Raw genomic sequence first — 25,033 nt, 5'->3', positions numbered from 1 at the left:
TATTTATGCTGATGTAGAGCATGTATCCAGCCTCCTTTTCAGATTCAGGATTCGGTTTCTGTTCTCCATTCCAGCAGAGGATTCTGATTTGTGAGTCTACCCCTAAATAAGTAACTCTCTATTTTTCTCAATTCTGAGCTAGTGTGGTATTTCTTTTAAGTGTCCTTCATCTTCAGCAACCCACAGCTTCACACTGAAATCCTTTCTCTATGGGACTAGCATCTTGGGGACACCGGCTGCTCTTGTGCGGCAGTAAAAGCAGAACCAGAATGATGACCCACAGGCATGGAGGCAAGAATCACTTTACAGAGGAAAGACTGTTGGATTCAGCTGAGATCAGATCATGAGCACTTTTAAAACTGAAACTTTCTGTCATTTTGGTAAGTAAGCAATACCTGCATACCCAGAGAGGTCTTCTCAGAAATGGGTTGTCTTACTTAGGGTTTCTAGTGCTGTGAAGAGACAGTGTCGAATCCGCCAGTACTACGTGTACTATGGCACTATGCCTGTGGTGTGGCGCCTGCACTACAGGATGGTTTGCCTCTGCCTCTTGAGTGCTGGGATTAAAGGCGTGCACTACCACCTTCTATCCTCACACTTGTTTAAAAGTCTAAAGTTCAAAGTCCCTTCTGAGATTCATGCAATCTCTTAACTGCAATCCCCTATAAAATCAAAATCAAAAAAGGAGATCACATACTTCTAACATATAAGGGCACAGGATATATGTTACCATTCCAAAACATAGAGAAAGGAGCACAGTGAGGAAATAGTGGAACAAAAACAAGACATCTGGGCAAACAACCAAACTCTGCACCTCCATGTCTGATTTCAGTGCTCTTCAGATCTCCAACTCATTTCAGCTTTTTTGACTGCAGTACACTTCTTTTTCTTTCTTTCTTTCTTTTTTTTATACATTTTTATTGATATTTATTGAGCTTTACATTTTTCTTTGCTATCCTCCCCGCTTCAACCCTTCCCCATGGTCCCCATGTTCCCAATTTACTTAGGAGATCTTGTCTTTTTCTACTTCCCATGTCAATTAGATCGATGTGAGTCTCTCTTAGTGTCCTCATTGTTGTCTAAGTTCTCTGGGGTTGTGATTTGTAGGCTGGTTTTCTTTGCTTTGTGTTTAAAAACCACCTATGAGTGAGTACATGTGATAATTGTCTTTCTGTGTCTGGGTTACCTCACTCAATATGATGTTTTCTAGCTCCATCCATTTTCCTGCAAAATTCAAGCTGTCGTTATTTTTTATTCTGCTGTGTAGTACTCCATTGCGTAAATGTACCACATTTTCCTTATCCATTCTTCGGTCGAAGGGCATTTAAGTTGTTTCCACGTTCTGGCTATGGCAAACAATGCTGCTATGAACATAGTTGAGCACATACATGTCCTTGTGGCATGACTGAGCATCCTTCATATATATACCCCAAAGTGCTATTACTGGGTCTTGAGGAAGGGTGTTTCCTAATTTTCTGAGAAATCGCCACACTGACATCCAAAGGGGCTGTACCAGCTTGCATTCCCACCAGCAATGCAGAAGTGTTCCCTTTACCCCACAACCTCTCCAGCATAAGTTGTCATCGGTGTTTTTGATCTTGATCATTCTTACAGGTATAAGATGGAATCTTAGAATTGTTTTGATTTACATTTCTCTGATGACTAAGGATGTTGAACATTTCCTTAAGTGTCTTTCAGCCATTTTAGATTCCTCTGCTGAGAGTTCTCTATTTAGGTCTGTACTCCATTTTTTTTAATTGGATTATGTGATCTTTTGGTGTCCAATTTCTCAAGTTCTTTGTATAATTTGGAGATCAGACCTCTGTCTGATGTGGGGTTGGTGAAGGATCTTTTCCCATTCTGTAGGCTGTTGTTTTGTCTTGTTGACCGTGTCCTTTGCTTTACAGTTTCAGGAGATCCCATTTATTAATTGTTTCTCTCAGTATCTGTGCTGCTGGGGTTCTATTTAGGAAGTGACCTCCTGTGCCAATGCATTCAAGTGTACTTCCCACTTTCTCTTCTATAAGGTTCAGTGTGGCTGGCTTTATGTTGAGGTCTTTAATCCATTTGGACTTGAGTTTTGTGCATGGTGATAGATATGGGTCTATTTTCATTCTTCTACATGTTGATATCCAGTTATGCCAGCACCACTTGTTAAATATACTTTCCTTTTTCCATTTGATATGTTTTGCTTCTTTATCAAAGATCAGGTGTTCGAAGATGTGTGGATTGATACCTGATCTTCTATTTGGTTCCATTGGTCCTTCTGTCTGTTCTTATGCCAATAACAGGCTGTTTTCAGTACTGTAGCTCTGTAATAGAGTTTGAAGTCAGGGATTGTGATGCCTCCAGAAATTCTTTTATTGTACAGGATTGTTTTGGATATCCTGGGTTTTTTGCTTTTCCAAATGAAGTTGAGTACTGTTCTTTCGAGGTCTTTAAAGAATTTTGCTGGGAATTTGATGGGCATTACGTTGAATCTGTGCAATACACTTCTTTTTCTTGGGCTGGTTCCACTCCCTGTTAGTCTGTCTCCTCAGCAGGTATCCCATGGCTCTGGCATCTCTAACATATTGGGGTCACCAAGGCAATCCAGGCTTCAACTTCACAGCTTCACACTATGGCCTCTCTGGCCTCCGTGTAGAAACACCCCTGCCATGCACCTGGATTCAGTGGCTTTCTTTAGCTTCAGAGAGTGATCTCAATGCCTTTGAAGAGCCACTATCCTTTACTCTAAAGCCAAAACCACGTAATCAAAGCTGCCAAGTTCTACTGCTTAACTGCTTACTGGGGATGGAACATGGCTCCCTCATTCAATTACAGCTTTCAGTTTCACCAATTTTATTTTATTTTCTTCTCTTTCTTTCTTTCTTTCTTTCTTTCTTTCTTTCTTTCTTTCTTTCTTTCTTTTTGAGACGCAGTTTCTTTGTGTAACAGTCTTAGCTGTCCTGGAATTCCCTCTGTAGACCAGGCTAGACCAAATTGGCCTTGAACTCACAGAGGTCCACCTGACTCTGCCTCCTGAGTGCTGGGATTAAAGGTGTGTGCCACTACTGCCCAGTCAATTTTCTGTTATCAATGGTTTCCTTCACTTCCCAAGTTTGGCTGTCCTGTAACTTGATCTGTAGACCAGATCTCTCAAGTTAGATCTCTCAGACTCAGAGGTTTGCCAGCCTCTACTGGGATTAAAAACACTTACCACCATGCCTGGATTTACGCTGGTCTTTAATTCTTTTTCCCAAATTGGAAGTTCAGCTGGGTGGGGTCTTGTCCTGAGATCACTACTCCCTATATTCCATTTCTTACTCTGTTTATCTTCTTGAACACAGGACATAGTTGCATTCTACTCCTTGGTGCCCCCTTTCTCCACAATCTGTACATTTTGTGCTTTTATTTGCTCAGTTTGCTCCTTTTCACTATAATCTTCATTAGATTTATAATGAATAAATAACTTGGCAGTGGTGGCGCATGCCTTTAATCCCAGCACTCCGAAGTCAGAGGCAGGCAGATTTCTGTGAGTTCAAGGCTAGCCTGGTCTACGGAGCAAGTTCCAGGACTGGCACCAAAGCTACACAGAGAAACCTTGTCTTGACAAGATCTCCTGAGTAAATTGAAAGCATGGGGACCTTGGGGGAGGGTTGAAGGGGGAAAGGGAAGAGGCAGGGAGGGGAGCAGAGAAAAATGTAGAGCTCAATAAATATCATGGAAAAAAAAAAGAAACCTTGTCTTGAAACTCCCCCTAAAACAAAAAACAAAAGTATAGTTAGCACCAATAACCACACAACAGAGTCTATACTAGGATGTTTTGAGAATTAATTCCTCTGCCAATGGAATTAATCCAAAACTCTTTAACCACAGGTAGACACTTCAGACAGCACAAAAAGCAGCCACTTCACCAAACTATTATAAGAATGATCTTTAGACAACAGACTAGAACTCTTCTGGAGCCTCTTGATCCAGGCTCCCACGGTTCAAATTACTCTCAGCACCACTATCGTTCACGGCCCTACTAGTATGGCCCGTAAGCAGCATTTAAACGTATTCTATTACTTTCTTAACACAAACTCTCAAAGTTCAAATCCCTCCAAACAAAAACATGGCCGGGCCTATCATAGCAATACCCCACGCCTGGTACCAACTTCTGTCTTAGTTAGGTTTTCTATTGTTGTGAAGAAACACTCTGACCAATGACCATGGCAACTTTTATAAAGGAAACCGTTTAACTGGGACTGGCTTACAGTTTCAGGAGCTAGTGGATTGATTATCTTCATGGTAGCTTGCGGGCAAACGTGATACTGAAGAATAGCTGAGAGTTCTACTTTTTTTTTTTTTTAGGATTTATGTATTTGGACTGGAGAAATGGTTTAGAGGTTAAGAGCAATGGTTGCTCTTCCAGAGGCCCTGAGTTCAATTCCTAGCAGCCACATGGTGGCTCACAACCATTTATAATGGGAACTGGTACCCTCTTCTGGAATGCAGGCATACATGCAGGCAGAATACTGTATACATAATAAATAAATAAAATCTTTTTAAAAAGATTTATGTATTTATTTCATATATATGAATGCTCTATTGACTTCATGCCAAAAGAGAGCATCAGATCCCACTATAGATGGTTGTGAACTACCATGTGGTTGCTGGGAGTTGAACTCAGGACCTCTGGAAGATTAGCCTATGCTCTTAACCACTGAGTCATCTCTCTAGCCCCCAAGTTGTACATCTTGATCCACAGGAAGCAGAAGCAGCTGTGTGCCACAATGGGCATAGTTTAAGCATATATGACACCTCAAAACCCACTCCGCACAGTGACATACTTCTGTTGCCTGCATGATGTAGGACTCCTAGCTATCTCTTCAGTACCAAGTCTGCCTGGATATCACCATGCTCCCCACCATGATGATAATGAACTGAACCTCTGAACTGTAAGCTAGACTCTCCAATGAAATGAAATATTTTCTTTAAAGATGTAGTCTGGGATGGAGGGATGACTCAGAGGTTAAGAGCACTGGCTGCTCCTCCAGAGGTTCTGAGTTCAATTCCTAGCAACCCCATGGTGGCTCACAGCCATCAATAATGAGACCTCGTGCCCTCTTCTGGTGTGCAGGTGTATATGCAGGTAGAACGAGGAATACATAATAAATAAATCTTTTTTTTAAAAAAAAAAAGAAGAGTTGCTGTGATCATGGTGTCTCTTCACAGCAATCAAAACCCTAACGAAGACAGAAGTCTATAGTCCCAACATTCTAAAACCGGAGACAGGATAATCATGAGTTCAAAGTCATTCTTGTCTATATAGGTAGTTAGAAGGTAGCTGGAGAGATCTTAAACCTTGCCCTTTTTTTTCATTTTGTTTTTCAGACACATTCTCACTGTGTAGTTCTGACTCTCCTGGAACTCACAGAGATTCAGATCTGCCTGCCTCATCCTCCTAGGTGCTAGGATTAAAATCACTTACCAACCATGAATGACCAAAAAAAAAAAAAATTTTTTTTTTTTGAGCCAGAGTTTCTCTGTGTAACAGCCCCAGCTCTCCTGGAACTAGATTTATCGACCAGGTTGACCTCGAATTCACAGAGATCCGCATGCCTCTGCCTCTCAAGTGCTGGGATTAAAGGTGTGTGCCACCACCATTTGGCTAAAAAAAAAAAAATGTAATTAAAGTGTTGTAGTAGAGTAGGGCATCCTCTGTGGTGGAAATCTCTGTGCTTAGAAGGGGTGGGAAAGGGTCTGAAAAGATAGCTTAGTGGTAAAGTATTTGCTGTGCAACCAGGAGGACCTGAGTTCATATCCTACCATCCACACACCAGGCCAGCTATTGTCTAATGTGTGGCTGTAATCCCAATGCTCTCTGAAGCTTGCTGGCTGCCAGGGGAGAAACAGAGCAGTAAGACCAGTGACGCACGTGTGCGCGCGCGCGCGTGCGCGCACGCACACACACACACACACACACACACACACACACATCACAGAAGAATAAATTGGAGAGGTATAGAGTAGAGAACACCTACACCCTTCTCTGTCCTCCATGTTGGCACACAGATGCCTACACCTGCACACAAGCACATCTAACACACACATTCGGGAATTGAGGGGAGGAAGCAATTTCTAAAAACAAAATAATCTGGGGCCAGTGAGATGGCTTAGCAGGGAAAGGCACTCATTTGCCTTGCAAGCCTGACAACCTGGGTTTGGATGGATACCTGGGTTTGTTTTAGTAAAGCTAAGATGCAGGATTTTTTTCTTTCCTGTTTCGGAAATAGTCTCCCAGTTACAGCCCAGGCTGGTCTGAACTGTCAGCAGTTCTCCTGCCTCAGCCTCCTGAGCACTGTAGCTACAGGCATGAGCCAGAATGGCCACCGAGATTCAGAGATCTTATGCTGGTGAAGTAGGATAAGGCTAAAAAGATCAACTATTAGATACTGATTATTGACTTGTTTAGTGATTTACTTAAAGCCCTGCTTGTACTGCCTGCTTGCTGACTTCATTTGCTCCCTGGCACGGGCTGACCAGACGACACAGCTGAAACTGTGGGCTGTCGAGTGCCGGGCATGCTTCTGTGAAATGTTTCTTGCTAGCCTGCCCCACCTTGTGGTTTTAGAGTATAAAGCGAGAGTGGAAACTGGACATGGGACCGAGGCCTTTCAGGAGCTGTCCTGGCTTTCATCCACCAATGACGTCCACTCTCTTTGGTACTTATTTCAGAAAGATCCCTGTGACACTGAAGAAACGGTTTCTGTTTATGAAACCTAAGCATCTCAGCAGCCCTGGGATAATTCTAATTCATGCTAACGAGTTGGGGTACTTTGGAGGGAGAGGGCTATAGAGAGAATATCTGCCCTCCCTTCCTGCTTCCAGGTCACCCAGAATATGGCCTTGAACATCCCCTGGTTCCCTTAGAGGGGCAGTTGCAAGAGAACTGTCTTCCTTTCCTTTCCCTCCACAGGGCAGGTTCAGGAGCTTGGAGTCGTCCCTAAAATCAAAGCTCTACAATGCTTCTTCCTCTTGTTATTTGGTTCAAGTCAAACTAGAGAGGCCCTTCTCTCCCTCCTCTCCCTTCCTCCCTTCTCCCTCCGTCCCCCCCCCCACCCGCTCTCTCTCTTTTCCCTTCTCCCTCCCTCCTCCTTCCCTCTCCTCCCTCCTTTCCTTTCTTTTGATACTGGAGGTTTTGTGCATACAAGCAGAGAACATTATGACTGAACTACTTCTTTGCTCTGGAACGGAATCTTTTGTTGTTAAGCTTTTGAAATCTGTACCTGAAGCATGGGGAGTCAGACTGAAGAGCACATTGTCTGGGAAAGCAGATACTGCGCTAGAGAGGGGGTCTACAGGTTCCCAGTCAGCCTGGAAGTAGGGCAGATTCATGTTTTTCAGCAACCAGATCCTACCAATGTAGCAATTCTTTGTCCAAAAGATCCACAGATAGACCTAAGAGTTTCACAGACATTCAGAACATGCCAAGTGTGGTGCACACCTATAACCATGTAATAGGGGTATGAGCCCAGGGTCCGGGGTTTGAGCTGTCATCTGTCTAGGGGTCTGGGCTCTTTCCCTGAGGTCATCTATTTAGGGGTTTGGGTTCTTTCACTAAGGTCAGCTGTCTAGGGGTTCGGGCTCTCTCCAAGAGGTGAACAAATAATTGGACACTCCAGAACAGAAGAAGCAGGGACTCAGAGAAAGCAAAAGTTGGTGACTGAAAGCAGTGAGCACTCTTTAGAGGGGTGGGGTCTCTGAAGCATGGGGTCCCGGGGCCGGACTTCCTATAAAGCCCCGAGTCTTCTCCTCTTCTGTGTCTCCCTACTTCATTCTCATTTCCCCTTTGCCTGTTTCCTCTCCTATCCCTTCATTTCCACCACCTGGATGGAGGCGTCATGGACAGATAACTGAGTTCCAACTGTTATGTGAGGATGCTCTGTGCTCCTCTGACCTCTGCCCTAACTCCTCACGTTCTCCTCTTTTGGGGTAAGTTTAGATTTCTGTCTGAAGGGAAAAGCGCAGTGACCGATCTGTAGTTTTCAGGCTGTGCGTGTTGGAATTAGGGGCCCTGAAAGAGACATTCTCTTAGAGGTTGGAGGATGACATGACCCAGGGGCATGGTTATAGTAGATTCCATGTGGACCATCACTTGGTGATTTCATGGGCTCAAAGTGCTGATACCCGGTACTGCAGTTGAGGAGATAAGGACAGACAATGAGGGCAATTGAAGACTATAATCAGAAGTCCTAGGAGAAGCCAGGCAGTTAATCCACTAATCCCAGCACTCAGGAGGCAGAGGCAGGTGGATCTCTATGTCCCTGCCTCTCTCTCTTCTCCCTCTGTTATGGCTTAAAATAAAATGCTGCAGGTTCCCCAAGGGGTGCAGCAACAGAAACGCTGCAGGTCCCTGAGTGGCGTGGCGGCAGTGGGCAGCAGGTCATGAGACCACAGTGGACCACAAAGGCAGCCGGGTCCCAGGCAGGGAGCCGTGTGGCGGGTGAGACACCGATGGATAGGCATGCCATGCAGAGTGAAGGAGAGAGGGAGTAAGGGGGAAGAGGAGAGAGAGAGAGAGAGAGAGAGAGAGAGAGAGAGAGAGAGAGAGAGAGAGAAAGGGGAGAGGAGCCACAGCAGCAGCTACCTCTTTGGGAGAGAGACAGAAAAGGAGGAGGCTCAGGCTGCAGGCAGGAAGAAAGAGCTGCCTGCCTTGGTGGTAGACCAGGTGGGGGAGATGGACAGGGCTTGTCTTTTAAAGGGACAGGACAGACCATTATACCCTCCTGGTCTAAGCACAAGTTTTACAGTATTTGATAGAAAAAAACTCGTATTTGTTATTTCTTAGGGTTCCCATTATGATAAGTGTAACAGGCTCTTTTTTTCTGTATTTTTTTTTTTTTTGGTAAGACAGGGTTTTTCTATGTAGCCCTGGGTGCCTGGGTGTCATGGCCAAGGCTAGCCTCAAACTCAGAGCTGCACCTGCCTCTAATGCTAGGATTATATGCATTCGCAGCTGCTGCCACCACCGAGCATCTGGCTCTTTCTTCGATATCTTGACGTAGCTGATTTTGGTGCAATCTCAATGAGGTGAGTCCATGTGATATGATCAGGCCCAAGTTGGCTCACACCCCATCAGTCAAAGCAGAGGGTTCCAAATACTGTAACTCCAGCAGTCAGGAAATTGATGTGAGAACAAGAATTTCAGGCCAGCTTGGGTTACATAGGGTTTTGTCTTGATTTGTATGTTGATTTATTTTATATATATGCGTGTTTTAGCTGCATGCAGGTTTGTACACCATGTGTGTACTGTGCTGGATGAGGTCAGAAGGGAGTCAGATCCCCTAGGACTGGAGTTGGAGGTTATGAGTAGCCATATGTATGCTGAGAACTAGACCCCTGCAAGAGCAGACAGTGCTCTTAACCACTAAGGCACTAACCTTCAAGCCCCATATGTAATGGTTTTGAAAACAATTTGGGAAATTGTCTTTAAAAAAGGAAAAGAAAGAAAAAAATTGGAATCCATCTCCATTACATCTCTTGAGTCTCTGCAACAGCAGATAGCTCTGAGTTTTCTACCTCCTCAGCTCCTGGAGTTTTCTGCCACATCTAAATGTCAGTACATTAATTTTCAAGGGCTGACGTTGTAAGAGGCACTCAAAAGCTGTTTAAAAACTGTGTTTTGCTAAAAAGAATTGATTCTTCCCTTGGACCACAAAGTATCTTAGAGAGAGAGAGAGAGAGAGAGAGAGAATCTGGTACTTTTTTTTTTTTTGAGAATCTGGTACTTTCAGCATTCATTTTGTTTCATTGACCTTGGACTGGACTCTGGCTTGATTACACAGACAGGATCTATTCACTATTCACATCCCTAAGGAGCCACTATCACCCCACTTTTTTTTTCCCATTGAAGGCCAAACAAAGGTCAAAAGAATCATTGTCCTAAACCTGCAGTCATCTTAGATTCAGAAACAGTGGGCCTTTGCCGTAGGCACAGACGTCCATTTCTGGATCCTCTTCCCAGCAGTGTGTATTGAGGAGGAATTCCTGTAAGGCATTAAGGACCACCTGCTGAGGATGAATCTGGGAGCGTTGTCTGGAGACAAGGAGCGTCACCTGTGAAGAAGAAACTGTGTCCTGTGCGGATGATTTTGTTGGAACCAGTTTGGTTCCTGTAAGCGAAGGTGGTGATTAACAGTAACAGAGCAGACAGTGATTAACACCTTTAAAAACCATCTTAATTTTTAATTGTATGTGGTTCACAAGTGCCAGCGGAAACCAGAAGAAAGGGTTGGCTGGAGTTACAGGCAATTGTGACCCACCCAATACAGGTGCTGAGACCTGAAATTGTGTCCTTTGCAAGAGCGGTACACACTCTTAAACACCAGGACTGGCCCCGATGAACAACTTATCAGAACACATTTCGGGACTGAAGTTGAGACAATGATGGTAGAGCTGCTCTTGGACTAAAATGGCTTAATTATGTATATCTCTTGGTCCCAGTTTGAATTCTTCTATTTATCCCTGAAGTTAATATCAGTACCCTGAAATGACCCTAGGGTCACTGGACCCCTTTACCTGTTCTGATCAAATTGCCTCTGTTTATCACCATTATATTATTATTATTTTATTATTATTTTTGATACAAGGTCTTCGTGTGTAGCCCTGGATAGTCTGGAACGGAACTTACTTTGTAGGTAGACCAGGCTAACCTTGACCTTACAGAGAACTGCTTGTCTTTGGCTCCTAAGTGAGAGGGTTAAAGGGATACGACACACACCCATGACCGGCCTTCATCTTTTCTTTCTTTTTTTTTTTTCCCCTTTTTTGGTATTTTGAGACAGGGTTTCTCTGCAGCTTTGGTGTCTGCCCTGGAACTAGCTCTTGTAGACCAGGTTGGCCTCGAACTCACAAAGATCCGCCTGCCTCTGCCTCCCAAGTGCTGCGATTAAAAGTGTGCTCCACCACCGCCCGGCTCTTTTTTTTTTTTTTCTTTTTAAAGACTTAAACTTATTTATTTATTTATTTATTTATATTTTATGTGTATGGGTGTTTTGTCTGGGTGAATGTATGTGTCCCAGGTGTATGCAGTGCCCAAAGGGGCCAGAAGGCAGTGTCAAATCTGGAGTGACAGATGGTTGTGAGCTGACATTTGGGTGCTAGAACCTGAAACCAGGCCCACTGTAAGAGCATGAAGTGCTTTTAACTTCTGAGCCATTTCTCCTGCTCGATTGCTCATCTTTTTAAGCTGCTGGAACAGGCCTTTTGCCTTAAAACTCTGGTCGCAAAGTAGTTCACAGTCCTGCAGAGAACTGTGCCGTGTGTGTTGATTGAGAGGCCAACATGACAAAGTACATTTTTGCATTTACGGTTCGCTAACCGCAAGTGCAATAGAGCTGCATTTCCTGGTAGAGTTCCTGCCATTGCTCAGCTATTACTCAGCAGAGGCCCTTAGACTCCAGTCCGGGGCTGAGTGTCCTTCTACAACTCTATAACATGGGCACTGTGGGCACCGGAGGGAGTTCTGCAGTCTGCTTCCCACCTGTAAGGCAGAGTAACCCTCCTCCACAGGGACACACTAAGGGAGGGCTTTGGAGGGAGTAGACAGAGAGAGATGAGGTGGCTCTAAACCCAGTCTGGGATAGTCAATAGAACAAGCTGTAGTACTGATTTATCTGCTGCCCATGAGGATTGTGGGTAACTTCAGCAGCATGCTGAAAACACAACTCGGCAAAAGTCCCAAATGACCTCTGTCTCTTTAAGTTGAGAACTGCCTGGGAATCCCCTGCAGCTGGGGTTAGAAGGACTCTGCCTGGAATCCAGAGCAACAAAGGGTGTTTCTTCCCTCTGCCACCAACACCCTTCACCTGCCCTTCTTTGGCCTTCAACGCCTGGTTGCCGATGCCATTAACTCTCCCTTCCCCCTTACTAAGTAAACATTCAAAAGTTAAAGCTGGTATGGTCCAGTCTTCTGTTCCCTGTCACCTGTTTCCTTACCCTAAGTGCCCAGCAGGGTGGCCAGATGCCAAGTCTTTCACAGATTTTCCAGGATATCTTTGATAGGTAGGCGTGAAACATTTTTAAATATTTTATTTATTTGGGAGTGGCCTGGGGTGGGGGTCCGGAAGGAGCCACCTGATGTGGGTGCTGGGAAGTGAATATCAGTTCTCTAGAAGAGCAGCAAAAGCTCTTAATCCATGGACTATCTTTCCAACCCAAGCTGTGAATTTCCCTACCCAGTTTCTTTTTTCCCTTGAAGACAAGGTTTCTGTGTAGCCTTGTCTGTCCTAGAACTCACCCTGTAGACCTGGCTGGCCCTGCCTCTGCCTCCTGCTGGTTTTAAGGCATGAGCTACCACTGACCTCCCCCCCAATCCAATTTTTACAAAACCAGTTTTCCATTCTTCTACCCACACTCATTCTTTTTCTGTCTTCTTTCGAGGTTTTATTTATCTTTTTAATATTTTTAATTCAATAATAATTATTATTTTTTTAATTTTTCTAGACAGGGTTTCTCTATGTAATAGGTCTGGCTGTCCTGGAACTTGCTTTGTAGACCAGGCTGGCCTCAAAATCACAGGGATCTGCCTGTCTCTGCCTTCCCAGTGCTGGGATTAAAGGCCTGTGCCAGGACAATCCTACCCATTCTTTTTCTAAGCTGAAGTTTCTGAATATGGTAGGCCATTCCCAAACATCACAGTATTTTACTTTTTGTGTGTGTGTGTGTGGGAGGTGGGGAGTTTTGAGACAGACTTTCTCAGTGTATTCCTGGAACTCCCTCGGTAAACCAGACTGGCCTTGAACTCAGAGACTGGCCAGCCTCTGCAGCTCCTGCTGCTGGGATAAAGGTGTGGTCCACAGCACACCACCAGCTCCACCCTAATGACTAATTATAAGTGCATCTACCGGAATAAGAGTGGGCACGTGGCGGTGAACACAGGAAGGACCACACAGTTGGAAATACAGAGTCTGGCTGCTGGCTTTGGCTATTTTAAAGTCCAGATGCTCCCTGGGGACATCCCTAATCTGGGCCCCACCTTCCTTGAAAGATCAGGCGTTTTGATCTTTGCTTTGTTTGGCAAAAGGATAAAAATGGCTTCACTATTTAACACAAAAGGAGGTCCGTTCTTCTAATTGCATCATAGTTGAGGAATCCTGTAGCACCTTGGTCTTTATCATTTTCTATGAGAAGGCTGGTGATGCTGACATAGGGAGCTCTTTCTGATTGCCCTTTGAAGAACTGGCAGCAACCTGTGCTCCATAATTTGAACATATAAATTTCATAAATATATAAATTTATATTTATAAAATATATCAATATATAATTATATTTTTACCCAAGACAGGGTTTCTCTATGTAAACCTGCAACTCTCTGTAAACCACACTGGCCTTGAACTCAGAGATCCGCCAGTCTCTGCCTTCCTACTGCTGGGATAAAGGTGTGGTCCACCACACCTGGCCATTTCTCACATAACCACCAGTTCCACTCAATGTGGATACTTCACGATTCTATGCCCAAACTCTAATGACCAATTATAGGTGCATCTACCGGAATAAGAGTAGGCACATGGCAGTGAACACAGGCAGGGCAAACAGTAGGAAACAGAGTCTGGCTGCTGGCCTTGGCTATTTTTAGAGTCCAGATGCTCCCTTGGGGACATCCCTAATCTGGGCCCCATCTCCCCTTAAAGATCGGGTGTTTTGATCTTTGATTTGTTTGGCAAAAGGATAAAAATGGCTTCACTATTTAACACAGAAGGAGGCCCTGTTCTTCTAATTGCATCATAGTTTAGGAATTCTGTTGCACCTTGGTCTTTATCATTTTCTATGAGAAGGTTGGTTATACTGATATAGGGAGAACTTTACTAGCATCCGTAGCCCAGGCTGGCTTTGAACTCTTGGCAATTTTCTTCTTTCAGCCTGGTCAGTACTAGGAGTTCAGTAGAGAGACACCACACTCAGTTTTCACGATTGCCTTTGGAAGAATTGGCTGCAACCTGGGCTGCATAATTTAATTAATATATATATTATATAAATCTTATAAATACATAGATTTATATTTATAAAATATCTCAATATAATATATAATTATATATTTTTTTTACCCCAAGACTGGGTTTCTCTGTGTAGCCCTGACTTTCCCGGAACTCACTCTGTAAACCAGGCTGGTCTTGAACTCAGAGATCTACCTGTCTCTGCCTCCTCAAGGTGTGTGCCACCACCCACTTGGCTTGTATATATTCTTTAAAGCAGTTTTACCTGCTTCATCGGATGCCTATTTAGAAAAGCTTTCTCTTCCTTATGATTGCTTCCCCAAGTTTTCTTGTAGAGCTTTCAGTTAGCAACCATATCTGTAATATGTTTGGAATATATCCCTTTGGTACCCAGAGGAATGCATCCAATACTGACAAGAAACTCAGTTATCCAATTCTTAGGGGTGCAAAAAGAACACCTTCCTCTTCCATTTAGTCATTTATACCTTTGCCGCAGTATGTGGTTACGGTGGATGTGGGGGGAGGCTTCGGGCAGCTGGAGGTTCAGTTCAAGTCAAGGTCAGCGAGCACCTTTCTGGGACGCTAATTCTGGCTTACTTATTGCTGGACTCTGTACTACTGCCATCAGGATTCAACATCCTACGGGTTCCAGTTCACATCTATGTTGCCCTATGTTTCTTCGTTTTGCGTGGCCCCTCTGTTCCGTTCCCATGTCTTGAATAATTCTGTCTCCTGCTCCCAAATGAGCCCCATGTAACTCTTCTGAGTGCCCCAAGCCTTCGACAGGACTACTTTATCCATGAATCCTATGACGCCTCCCCTACAACAGTTTTCCCCACCTCCAATGCCTTGCGACTCCAGTTCCATGCTCTCTCAGGTCCCGCAAGACCCCTCTGCCCTGACTCCACCTGGGTCCCATGTAAGTATCCCTCTCCTCCGTACCTCATCTTGTGTCCAGCATGACCTTTGTGTCCCCTTTGCCCCGCGTGACCTTTGCCTTGTGTCCCACCTCACCCTGTCTACCACGTGACACCAGCCCTCTGTACCCCAAAGAGTTCTACAGGACCCTTCATCCTGTGCTTCCCATCCCTTGCCCCGTCAAGCTGCGTGATGCCCATCAAGCCGTGTCCCCCGACTCCAAAGGCGACCTTCCTGGGCCCCTGCTGCCCAACTCCCCTCTGGCCAAGGTGACGCGGTCCCGCACCCTCAGGGACCTGGACCGCAGGCCGGTTCCCTGCAGGGCGGGGCGGGGCCTCGGAGGCGGAAGTGCCCGGGGCGCTGGCTGCAGGTCTGGCCGAGCCATGGGAGCTCGGGGCAGAGGCAGCGGCGCTGGCCGCAGAGGCGGCGGGGGCTGCCCAGGCGGGGGCGAGCGGCGCGGGACGCGGGCGGGGTAGCGCGGGCCGAGCGCAGAGTCATGGGCCGGGTTGGGGCCGGGGGCGCGGCGCGGGCGGCAACGCCGCTGCTGTTGCTGCTGCTGCTCCTCGCTCGGCCCCCGCCTGCCGCCGCCGGCGACAGCAAGAAGAGCGGTGAGCCCGCACCGGCCGACGGCGCCATCCGAGGCGCGGGCCGGGGGCAGGGGGGCGGGGGGGAGGCTGGTCGCGGGACGGATTGTGACTCACGGGGGGCACCTGTGCGCTCACCTGGCGCGGAGATGTAGCTCTGTTCTCACTCTGGGTTGCGCCCCCTGCGGGGCGTCCGGGGCTAAGAAATCCCCACGCTCGCTTTTCTGTCCCCGGGCCCGCCGAGTTCGCTCACTTGCAGTGTACCTACCCTCCCGGTCCCTCTCCCCTGTGCTTGGGGTAGCGATTGTGGCACCTAAGAGCTGGGAGGTAGCGGAACTTATCAACAAAGAATAGCCGAACCGTGGTGGCACAGAGGCCATCATGTGTTCTGGTAGAGGGAAGAGCTGGAGAAAGTTGGCCAGACACTGTACTAGGGGGCCAGCCAGCATTTTGTTCCTATTCCAGTCCCAGGAAGGTCACTCTTGATTACTGGCTTTGGTTCTCACCGATTATACTGTACTGCCGGCTGGCCCTAGAGATGCTGGCTGACCAGAATGGATGTAACAAAAGGGTCCTTCTTCTAGGGGAGTTTTCCAGTTGCTCTTTGCTTTTCTGCTCTCTAAGCCGGTACATCTTGGACTATGGCTTGCTAGACCTTAGACCCTCTGGGTTGTGCTTGAGGCAGGACTGATCGACAGTGTACTTTAGACATTTGGAAATGGGCAAGATGGGTACCTGTCCAGTATTGCCTGGAACTCCCCAGTCCTTTGTGCCATCTGATGTTCCTGACAGTTCCTGTCGCTCTCTTCCCACTTTCCGATTCCACCCCCCCCCCATCCCCCACGCCTTTCTGAAATACTGCTCGGAGAGGTGCCTGTAGCAGGCGGGGAGTTTGTTCAGCTGGCCCTCCCCATCCTTCCAACTGTTGCTTGGGGCTCACCCTATCATGCCAATTGTCCACGTCCTATACATTCAACAAAATAACTGGGTGTTTCATCAAGGCAGCCTGGAGGGGTTGTTTAGACATGGTCTTAAGGCAGCCTTGAGTAGGTCTCATCTAAGTATTCAAACATCACAAATGTCCGCCCTATTCCAAGTGACCTTCCTCACAAAGGCTTCGTGGGGCCCAAAGACTTTTCCCTTAGCAGGTCAGCACACTGTCGGGTGACCTCTCTCACCTGGCTTTCTCAGAGGTCACAGTCCTAGGGGTGAGGACTCTGTCCTGCCTCAGCTCGGAAAGCAATATTCCAATATTCTGCCTCTCACTTTTTCCGCTCCGTTGCCACGTCACCACCTTAGGACGCTTAGCAGCTCCTGGTACTCAGGCCTCAACCTGACGAATGGGGCCTGCAGGTCCCCGAGAGCTGGGAAATTACTGAGGGAGCCTCACTCAGCCCTGCCCCCATGCCAGGCTCCTTGGCAACTCCCTTAGCGTCCTTCCAGCAGGCTGCTATCTTTTTTCCAGCTGCCTCTGTTGGGAGGAGTCACATGGTTGGCAAGAAAGCCAGCCGCTCACCTGACTCCCCTCTCCCCTCTCTTGGGGGAACCAGGCAGGCACCACTTTCACAGTGGGGCAAAGGGAGGCTTTCTGAGTGGGAAGGATGCCAACAGTACTGTGTTTCTCTTAAGGCACTTTATCACTCATTAACGTCAAAGGGACAGGGAGTCTACCTTAGCCTATCCATAGGGATACAGGGGGTCTAGAGAGGTAAGGGACACCCAAGATCATACAGGCTCAAAGCCTGAGCTGACACTAGGTAAGGGGTAGGAGCCTGTAAGGGTTCTTACAGGGCCTGAGGCCATGTGGTACCCTAGCTTGGGAGCTTTATCTGCCTGGTTGTCTGTCTTTGTCCCACCAAGCATGGGTATGTGCCCTGAGGGCAGTGGGTGGTGTCAGCCATTTGGAGCTGAGAAGCCACCTGCCCCTTGTTGTTTGTTAAGAGACAGGGTTCCTCTGTAACAGTCCTGGCTGTCCTGGAACTTGCTTTTTAGACTAGGCTGTCCTCAAACTCACAGGGATCCACCTGCCTCTGCTTCCCAAGGACTGGGACTAAAGGCGTGCACCACCTCTGCCTGACTGTTCCTTGGTTCTTATGGCTATCTAGGCTTCTGGACAGAAGTCCCTCATCATAGTCTTTTTCTGAGTAGGGATCTGGCTGTGTCCTAAGTCATAACCGATTGGAGAGGCAACTACCTTCTGGACCAAGCCTCCCTACCTGCCCATGTAGTTTGGAGAGGTTCAGAGGAGGGGAGGTGGGAGAGAGGAGCCTTTGCTATGGGCCAGTGATCAAGGCTGATATCAGTGGGGGTGTGTGTGGAGGGTGGGATCACCTTCCTAACTACCCCCTGTCGTGTTTCAGTCTCCATCTCTTGGCCAGGATGCATCAGGATGTAATGCAAGGGGTGGAGCTAACTAACCAACAGAAAGAAAGAGAGCTTACCAGCCCTGGGTGGGTCCATCTGAAGGTGGTGGGTGCTAGGGGCTACTGACTTCAGTGTTTGCAGGATGCTGCCGTGTAGAAAGGCAAAGTCCCTGGTGAATAGGCAGTGGCCATCTAGGGGAAGGAGGCAGAGGAATAACTGCTCATTGTTAGGAGAAACTTGAGATTATTGCAGACAACGTCTAGGTGCCAGAAGGTGTTTTCTGGCTTGGCTAAGACTGAAGTATGAGTGACAAAGTCCAGAGGTAGTCTAAGACTTGATGTCCATGCGGCCTCATTCTTCCTATCTGCCCCACCTACCTGACTGTTACCTTTTCCTTATAGAGGCTGGGCTGGTATCAGAACACTTCTCTCAGGCCCCACAGAAGCTGTCCTTCTACAGCTGGTATGGCAGCACCCGGCTCTTCCACTTCCGCGTGCCCCCAGACACAGTGCTGCTTCGCTGGCTGCTGCACGCGTCCCAGAGCGGTCCCTCATGCACTGACGTAGAGATCACGGTGTAGGTACCCAGTGTTCTGTCCCTAGCACCCATGCCTGGCTGAAATCCTGTCCCTGACCCTTGACCTGATCTCTTCCAGGCATTTCCGCTATGGCGCCCCTCCTGTCGTCAACCCGCTGGACACTAGCTTCGCTGATAACACCTTGAGCCAGGCCTCCTTCCATATCAGGGCATTGCTGAGCACCATGCTTCTGGGCAACACCTCTGTCAACATCTCTCACCCAGCCCCTGGGGACTGGTTCGTGGTGGCTCACCTCCCTCCCGCATCCCAGAAGATCGAGGTGAAGGTGAGGGGGCTGACTTCCTGGGATGAAGGCCAAACCCCTTGATGCATGGAGGACCACCAACCTCTTGTCCACCTCTGAGGCAGACCTTACTGTTCCCTTAGTTACCCGACTCTGGGTTCAACTCTGTTTCCCCTCAAAGCCCGTTTCCTTTGGCCTACAATCTGCATTCTCTGACCCCATCACTCCCTGCCTTGTTCTCTCCCAGGGCTCTGTTCCTACCTGTGCCTACTTCTTCCAGCCTGATATGCTAGCCATGAGGGTGGTTGAAGTCTCCATCCTAGAGCCTGATGTCCCCCTCCCACAGACGCTGCTCTCCCACGCCAGCTACCTCAAGTGAGTGGAGATGGGGAGGTCAAGCCTGTCCCATAGCCCCAACCTTTGGGTCTAGAACGGGGGTAGTGCCACTATCTCATCCTGCAGGTGAGAAGGCTGTACCTTAGAGACATGTTGGAAAGAGAGCCAGATACCCTCCCTATGCAGATTAGAGGAAGTAAGTTCACAATATGAGCTAGTGAGTCTGAGTCCCCACCTTGCCACAGGATCTTTGTCCCTGAATACACCCAGGAGCTTCGGTTGAACCTGCAGGGCTGTGTGTCCAGTGTGAGTCCCGGCTGCCCAGTGCGTCTCACAGTGGGTGCATCCACCCTGCCTAGAAACTTCCAAAAGGTGCTGAGTTGCACTGGCCTCACTCCGTCCTGCCATTTGCTACTGTCCTCACCCCCCTGGGGCCGGTGGCTACAAGTGACAGTTGAGAGCCTGGCAGGACCTCATGTGTCAGTGGTCTTCAATGTTGAAGCTGCTTTTACAGGTGGGCTACATGGGAGGGAGGGGTGGATTGGCTCTGCTTACCTCCCCCAAAACTCCAGACTTTCCTCTGGCTGAGCCCCTTGTCCTATTGACAGTGTGCAGGCCTTGGAGTGTGACCTTCCATCGTCTTATGCAAAACAACCCAAACCAGAGCTATGACACCTCTGTGGGCCGACCGTCCCAAAGCCCTGCCCACTGGGAACTGGGCAGGAGTGGTGGCGTAGGCAGTGGCCCCTCCTGTCTCCTGAACTATCCAGTCATGAGAGAAGACATGGACGTGGTGTCTGTACACTTCCAGCCCCTAAATGGGGCCTTCGTGATGGTGCATGCAAACCTACCTTCTGTGATGCGGCTCCGTCTTGACACAGGCATGGACAGCGGGGGCTCTCTCATCATCAGTCTGAGGGCTAACCAGGTATCCTCTGGAAGCCCACCGAAGCAGTCTACAGTTGCTTGTGACCTGGGCTTATCTAAGGGTACAGAGTAACTTCAGCATTGAGACTGGGGTGGGGTGCCTTTCAGGCCCTAGCGTGATACCAACAGCATGGGCCAGAAGGGGATCCATTGGAGTCATTACCATAATTTTATCTGTGCAGATTGGCAGGGGAATTGCTAGAACCAGAGACAACTGAAGGGAATTCAGGCCATGATGAACCTTGGGCTAGCCGGAGGTCCTTCCCCACCCTTCCCCGCATAATAAATATTCATCATGACTGAGCTAACATGCAAGGTGGGCAGGCGAGATACCTTTTTAGGGGTTGATGGCGGCTAACCTGTGCTATTTCCCCTTCCAGACAGAGATCACAAATGGTACCTTGGTAGCAGCTTGTGTGAATGCTGCCTCGCCCTTTCTCAGCTTCAACACTTCACTCAACTGCACCACAGGTATTTTGGGCAGGCACTCTTGTTGGAGAGACTGACTGTCCCCTCTAGCCACCTCTGACTAGCACTCCCGCCCCGTGCAGCCTTCTTCCAGGGCCATCCCATGTTTCTGAGTGCCTCCTCTCACACGGCCAATCTCATCATTCCTTACCCGGAGACAGAGAACTGGTACCTCTCCTTGCAGCTTGTGTGCCCTGAGAATTCTGAGTATGTGAATCTGGGCCTGGGCACCGTGACATGGGCTGGTAGCAACGAAGGGAAGCGTCTGTGTCTTAGGAGGGGTTTTCCTTTTCTGCCCCCACTCCCTGTTGGTGCTAGCAGGGAAAATGAGTGTCTCAGCTGTTGGAGCCTAGAGGGCTTAGCGCTGGGCTTGGGAGTCCTGGTGGTAGAGGAACCAGCAGAGCACTGCACCCAGCCCGCTCAGGCCCCTCCTTTGCAGGGAATGTGAACAGGCCGTAGCTCGTGTGGAAACCATCTTGTATCTGGTGCCCTGTTTGAATGACTGTGGGCCTTACGGCCAGTGCCTCCTGCTTCGTAGATACGGCTATCTGTATGCAGGCTGCAGCTGCAAGGCAGGTGAGAGTGATGTGCAGAGCAAATCTCCCTCCCCCTCCTTCCCATGCTCCCCATATTCCCTGTGGTCTCCCCACCCCCACCCCACTCCAGGCATATGGGCACTGAGGCATTTGCAGGGGAAGTGTTGCCTTCTGACCTTGGCATTGCTTGTGTCCTGCCTGCCCTTGACTGCACACACCCATCCGGCCCCTACAACTGTTGCCCTTGTCCGTGCTTGTCCATGCCTATGTCCAGCTGCTCACACTTTCCTTGTGACTACATGCTGGTCCACACTTTTCATGGCAGTTCCTGCATATTCACGCTTGCTCGCATCTGTCCCTGCTTGCCACATTCGCCCCTACATGTCCACTATATATCTCTATATCTGTCCCTGCCAACCCATACCTATTCATACCTGCCCCTACCTACTGATACTTGGCCATACATCCTTCTCCAAGCTCACGCCTGCTCACAGCTGGGCATACTTGCTCACACTTGCCAGTATCTATGCACACCTGTCCATACCTGTTTCCCACTGCCCATGACTGCCTGCACGAGCTATGCTTCTCCTTACTTCTTTACACATGCCCAGACCTGCTGTGAGTGCACACGCTTGTCCCATGTCTGCATGTGTCTTCCACATTCGACCCAGCTTGCCCATAGCTGTCCCCACTTGCCCATGCCTGCCCACTGTCTCTACCAGTCCCTGTGGGTACCAATTTCCTCCTACCACACCTGTGGATTCCATTAGGCTTGTGTCTATACCTGCTCCGTCTGGGTGAGGATAAGGCCTGAAAGTTCGGAAGCCGCCTATCTGCTTCCAGCACACATGTAGGTATTGTGTGGCCCCCTAGGTTGGCGCGGGTGGAGCTGCACCGACAACAGCACGGCGCAGACTGTGGCCCAGCAGAGGGCAGCCGCGCTCCTGCTCACGCTCAGCAACCTCATGTTCCTGGCCCCCATTGCTGTGTCCCTGCACCGGTCCTTCCTGGTTGAGGCCTCTGTCTACTTTTACACCATGTTCTTCTCCACGGTAGGGTTGGCTCTAATCCCTTTGGGGAAATTGGGTGGGGCGGTCAGGGCTGCTGCTCACTGCTGTACCTCACAGTTCTACCACGCCTGTGACCAGCCGGGGGAGGCAGTGTTGTGCATCCTCAGCTATGACACACTTCAATACTGTGACTTTCTGGGCTCGGGGGCGTCCACCTGGGTGACCATTCTCTGCATGGCCCGTCTGAAGACAATCCTGAAACAGGTGAGTGGCCTCTGATGCCAAGCCCGAGCTCCAGGGAAGTAGGGGCCCTCACACACAGTATGTGGAGTGACAGAGAGGGACGAAACAGAAAGGGCTGGGTGCCATCTCAAATGATAACTAGCCGCTCTTGGGGGAAGTCCTGGGAAGCTGTGGGGGAAAGATGTGCTCATCTGAGGACTCCAGGAAGGAAGATGGCGTTTCAGGACCCTAATCTCAAAGAGGAGCCAAGGCTGGCCATGCCTCCTCAAAAAGCCTCAACCATGTTCCTGGGTTCCTTGTTCTAGGGCACTCTGGGGACTTTATGCAGCAGCTGGACAGTGGAGATGACTCTGGTATTTGTGAACTATGTCCGCTGTCTGCAGGCTGGGTACTGCTCGTCAGGGGCATGCTTAGAAGCTCCATGATCATATGGAAAAAGTAGGCAAGGAATATTTTGAAGAATCCTGCGGACTGAGTGCTAAGCATATGAACTGCCCACTGGTTGTGGGCAGATGTGTTGATGGAGACTTAGGTATGGGTCCTCTCCAAGGGAGCATCTAAGGTCATCCTGATGGGAGATTCTGGAAGACTTGGTATGCAGGATCATGCAAATATGGTCAAGACTGCCCATTGGGGGCGGGCATCACCACCTAGTCCTCAAAAAGTTCTGTGTTCACCTTTGGACACAGTAAAGGCGCTAGAGGAAGGACACCTGCTCAGGTGGCTGAGCAGGAATAAATCAAAATCGTCAAAACCTGCCAATAACTCCAAGAGGAGCTGGCGGATGTGCCAGAATGGTGAGAAACTGATAATGGGTACCTAGCATACCTGACCACCAGTACTTTTGTCTTATGCCATCATAGATGAGTTTAGCCAAAGGCTCCCCCATGACCCCACAAACCATCCCTGTGTCTCTCCCAGGTCCTGTTTGTCCTGGGCACACTGGTCATCGCCATGTCCTTGCAGATGGATCGCAGGGGCATCTGGAACTTGATGGGACCCTGCCTCTTTGCCTTTGTGATCATGGCCTTCATGTGGGTAAGGAACAGGGCCCATAGGTTCTTCTGTTTAGACTTAGCAAGAAGAGAGCCAGGCCCTTAATTTTGGTTATGATCCCAGTTTTGCTAGAAGGGCTCCAAAGCTTCACACCTGCTCAGAGCCAGTAGCAGCCACCCATAGAGCCCCAGTATGGCTGTGCGCCTGAGGTCTTGACCAGAGGCCCGCAAGCCATGCGTCTGTATGCAGTTCTGCTGCCTAGACCTAGATAGACTCTGTAACTCCTGGGAACTGTAGTTGCACTCGGCTGGCGCTGACATTCTTGTGGCTGTTCACTCCAGATGTACCGCTGTGGGCACCGGCGTCAGTGCTACCCCACCTCGTGGCAGCGCTGGCTCTTCTACCTCCTGCCTGGCATCTCCATGGCCTCTGTAGGTATCGCCATCTACACTTCCATGATGACCAGTGAAAATTACTACTACACGCACAGCATTTGGCACATCCTATTGGCTGGTAGTGCGGCTTTCCTCCTGCCACCACCAGAGGAGCAGGCCGAGTCATGGGCTTGCTTGCACAAGTTCCCTTGTCACTATCAGATCTGCAGGAATGATCCGGATGAGCTGTACACAGTGACGTGAGAGGGCTGGCTCAAGGACACCTGATACTCTGATGACCTCTGCAGCTAGGGCAGGAACAAGAGAGGTGCCTATCTAGCCCGACCAGGTTTCCACCTGAATAAAATTGTCCTGCGACCCTTGGCTTCTTTTCCCAGAGGAGAGGACTCCTCCATCCCTAAATCTTTGTGGCTGCTGCCACTGTCCTCTGTAGGCCCCAGCTGCTTCTACCTGGAGACCGCAGGTACCATCTGTGGGCAGATCACTATGTTAAGGTTGAAGATATAGATAAGGGACCCCTATTGTCCCATTTGCTTGTGAAGCTGTAATGTGAGACATACAAGACAAGGAAGCCTGAGTCCACAGAGACCACTGTCCCTAACAGCATGTACCATCCTGCCTTGGCATGGGGATGCCCTGTTGCTGCTGTTGCTGTAGATGAGTCCAAGAGCTGATCAGGCCCTGGGGGGCCATGCACTGTCCCTCGTTCTCTGTTGGAGCCACAGATCCTGAGAAGAACCTGAAGTGGCAGGGTACTCAGCTGTGTGAGGAGTGGCCCCAGAAGGCACACACAACCCTCCTTATGTGCCCTCCTCATCCTAAAGGTCCTACCTAGGTCCTAGTCTAATGAGCATTAATTTGTGTTGCCCCTTGGATGCTGACCCCTTACTGAATTAGCTGAGGCTTCAGGAGAGTGTTCTGGAACCCTGGCCCAATCTTTCTGGTGCCTCCTGGGGGCTCTAAACTGATTGGTACGGTGGTCCTGTTCCACTGTGAGGGCCAACTGCTCTGTGGCCTTGGACTTTTGGCCTGGTTTTGTCGGGATATGGACTTTCTGGGCTGCTCCCCCAGCTACTGACACGCTTTATTTGGCCACCAAAGCACACTTCAGCCCCTGAAAGGGGAAATATGTATATATTGTTGGGGGGAGGTGGTAAAATGTGAAACTGTTCTATGAAGGCATATTTTTATGTAATTGATTAATTTAATATTCTATAATGATTTTTCAAACCAAACGAGTGTTTTACGTTTTTTTCTTGCGTCCCTGGAGGGAAAGGGAGGCTGGACCCCATTTCTAACAGACCTGCCAAAGCAGCTGGGAACTCCCGGGCTGCACTTGGTAGACGGTACCTTAAACCATTGCAATCTTAGAAAATTTTCCACGGTCCCTAAAGAAGGCTGCGGCTAAGGGATTGTTTTAGATGGATGGGCATTGCTACCAATCGGCAGTGAGCAAAGGTACGCGTTCGGTGAC

General features: G+C 48.7%; 1 protein-coding gene across 2 annotated transcripts; it reads left to right on the top strand.

Moving 5' to 3' along the window:
- The first annotated feature begins 328 nt into the window (after positions 1-328).
- Positions 329-24,794, top strand: Pgap6 (post-GPI attachment to proteins 6). 2 transcript variants are annotated; one of them, XM_087910732.1, is made up of 13 exons: positions 329-380; positions 18,229-18,403; positions 18,483-18,690; positions 18,896-19,023; positions 19,230-19,498; positions 19,593-19,912; positions 20,292-20,382; positions 20,463-20,586; positions 20,819-20,955; positions 21,789-21,967; positions 22,043-22,189; positions 23,090-23,206; positions 23,506-24,794. In XM_087910732.1, the coding sequence occupies exons 1-13, from the start codon at positions 344-346 to the stop codon at positions 23,800-23,802; spliced, it is 2,229 nt and encodes a 742-aa protein (XP_087766858.1). In that variant the 5' UTR covers positions 329-343; the 3' UTR covers positions 23,803-24,794. The 2 variants fall into 2 exon arrangements, with proteins under 2 accessions (XP_087766858.1, XP_085550940.2); XM_085694814.2 differs by lacking the exon at positions 329-380 and adding an exon at positions 15,349-15,487.
- Positions 24,795-25,033: the final 239 nt, after the last annotated feature.

Source organism: Myodes glareolus, chromosome 9 (genome assembly GCF_982192425.1).
Source record: "Myodes glareolus chromosome 9, mMyoGla1.1, whole genome shotgun sequence".
NCBI classification, from domain to species: Eukaryota; Metazoa; Chordata; class Mammalia; order Rodentia; family Cricetidae; genus Myodes; species Myodes glareolus.
This window is presented reverse-complemented; position numbering and strand designations above follow the sequence as displayed.

Coding starts and splice junctions, on each gene's coding strand:
- Pgap6 (XM_085694814.2), top strand. CDS start 15,376: ATGGGCCGGGTTGGGGCCGGGGGCGCGGCGCGGGCGGCAACGCCGCTG. Junction 15,488..18,228: donor CGGCGACAGCAAGAAGAGCG/GTGAGCCCGCAC, acceptor TTTTCCTTATAG/AGGCTGGGCTGGTATCAGAA. Junction 19,913..20,291: donor TCAGTCTGAGGGCTAACCAG/GTATCCTCTGGA, acceptor TTCCCCTTCCAG/ACAGAGATCACAAATGGTAC.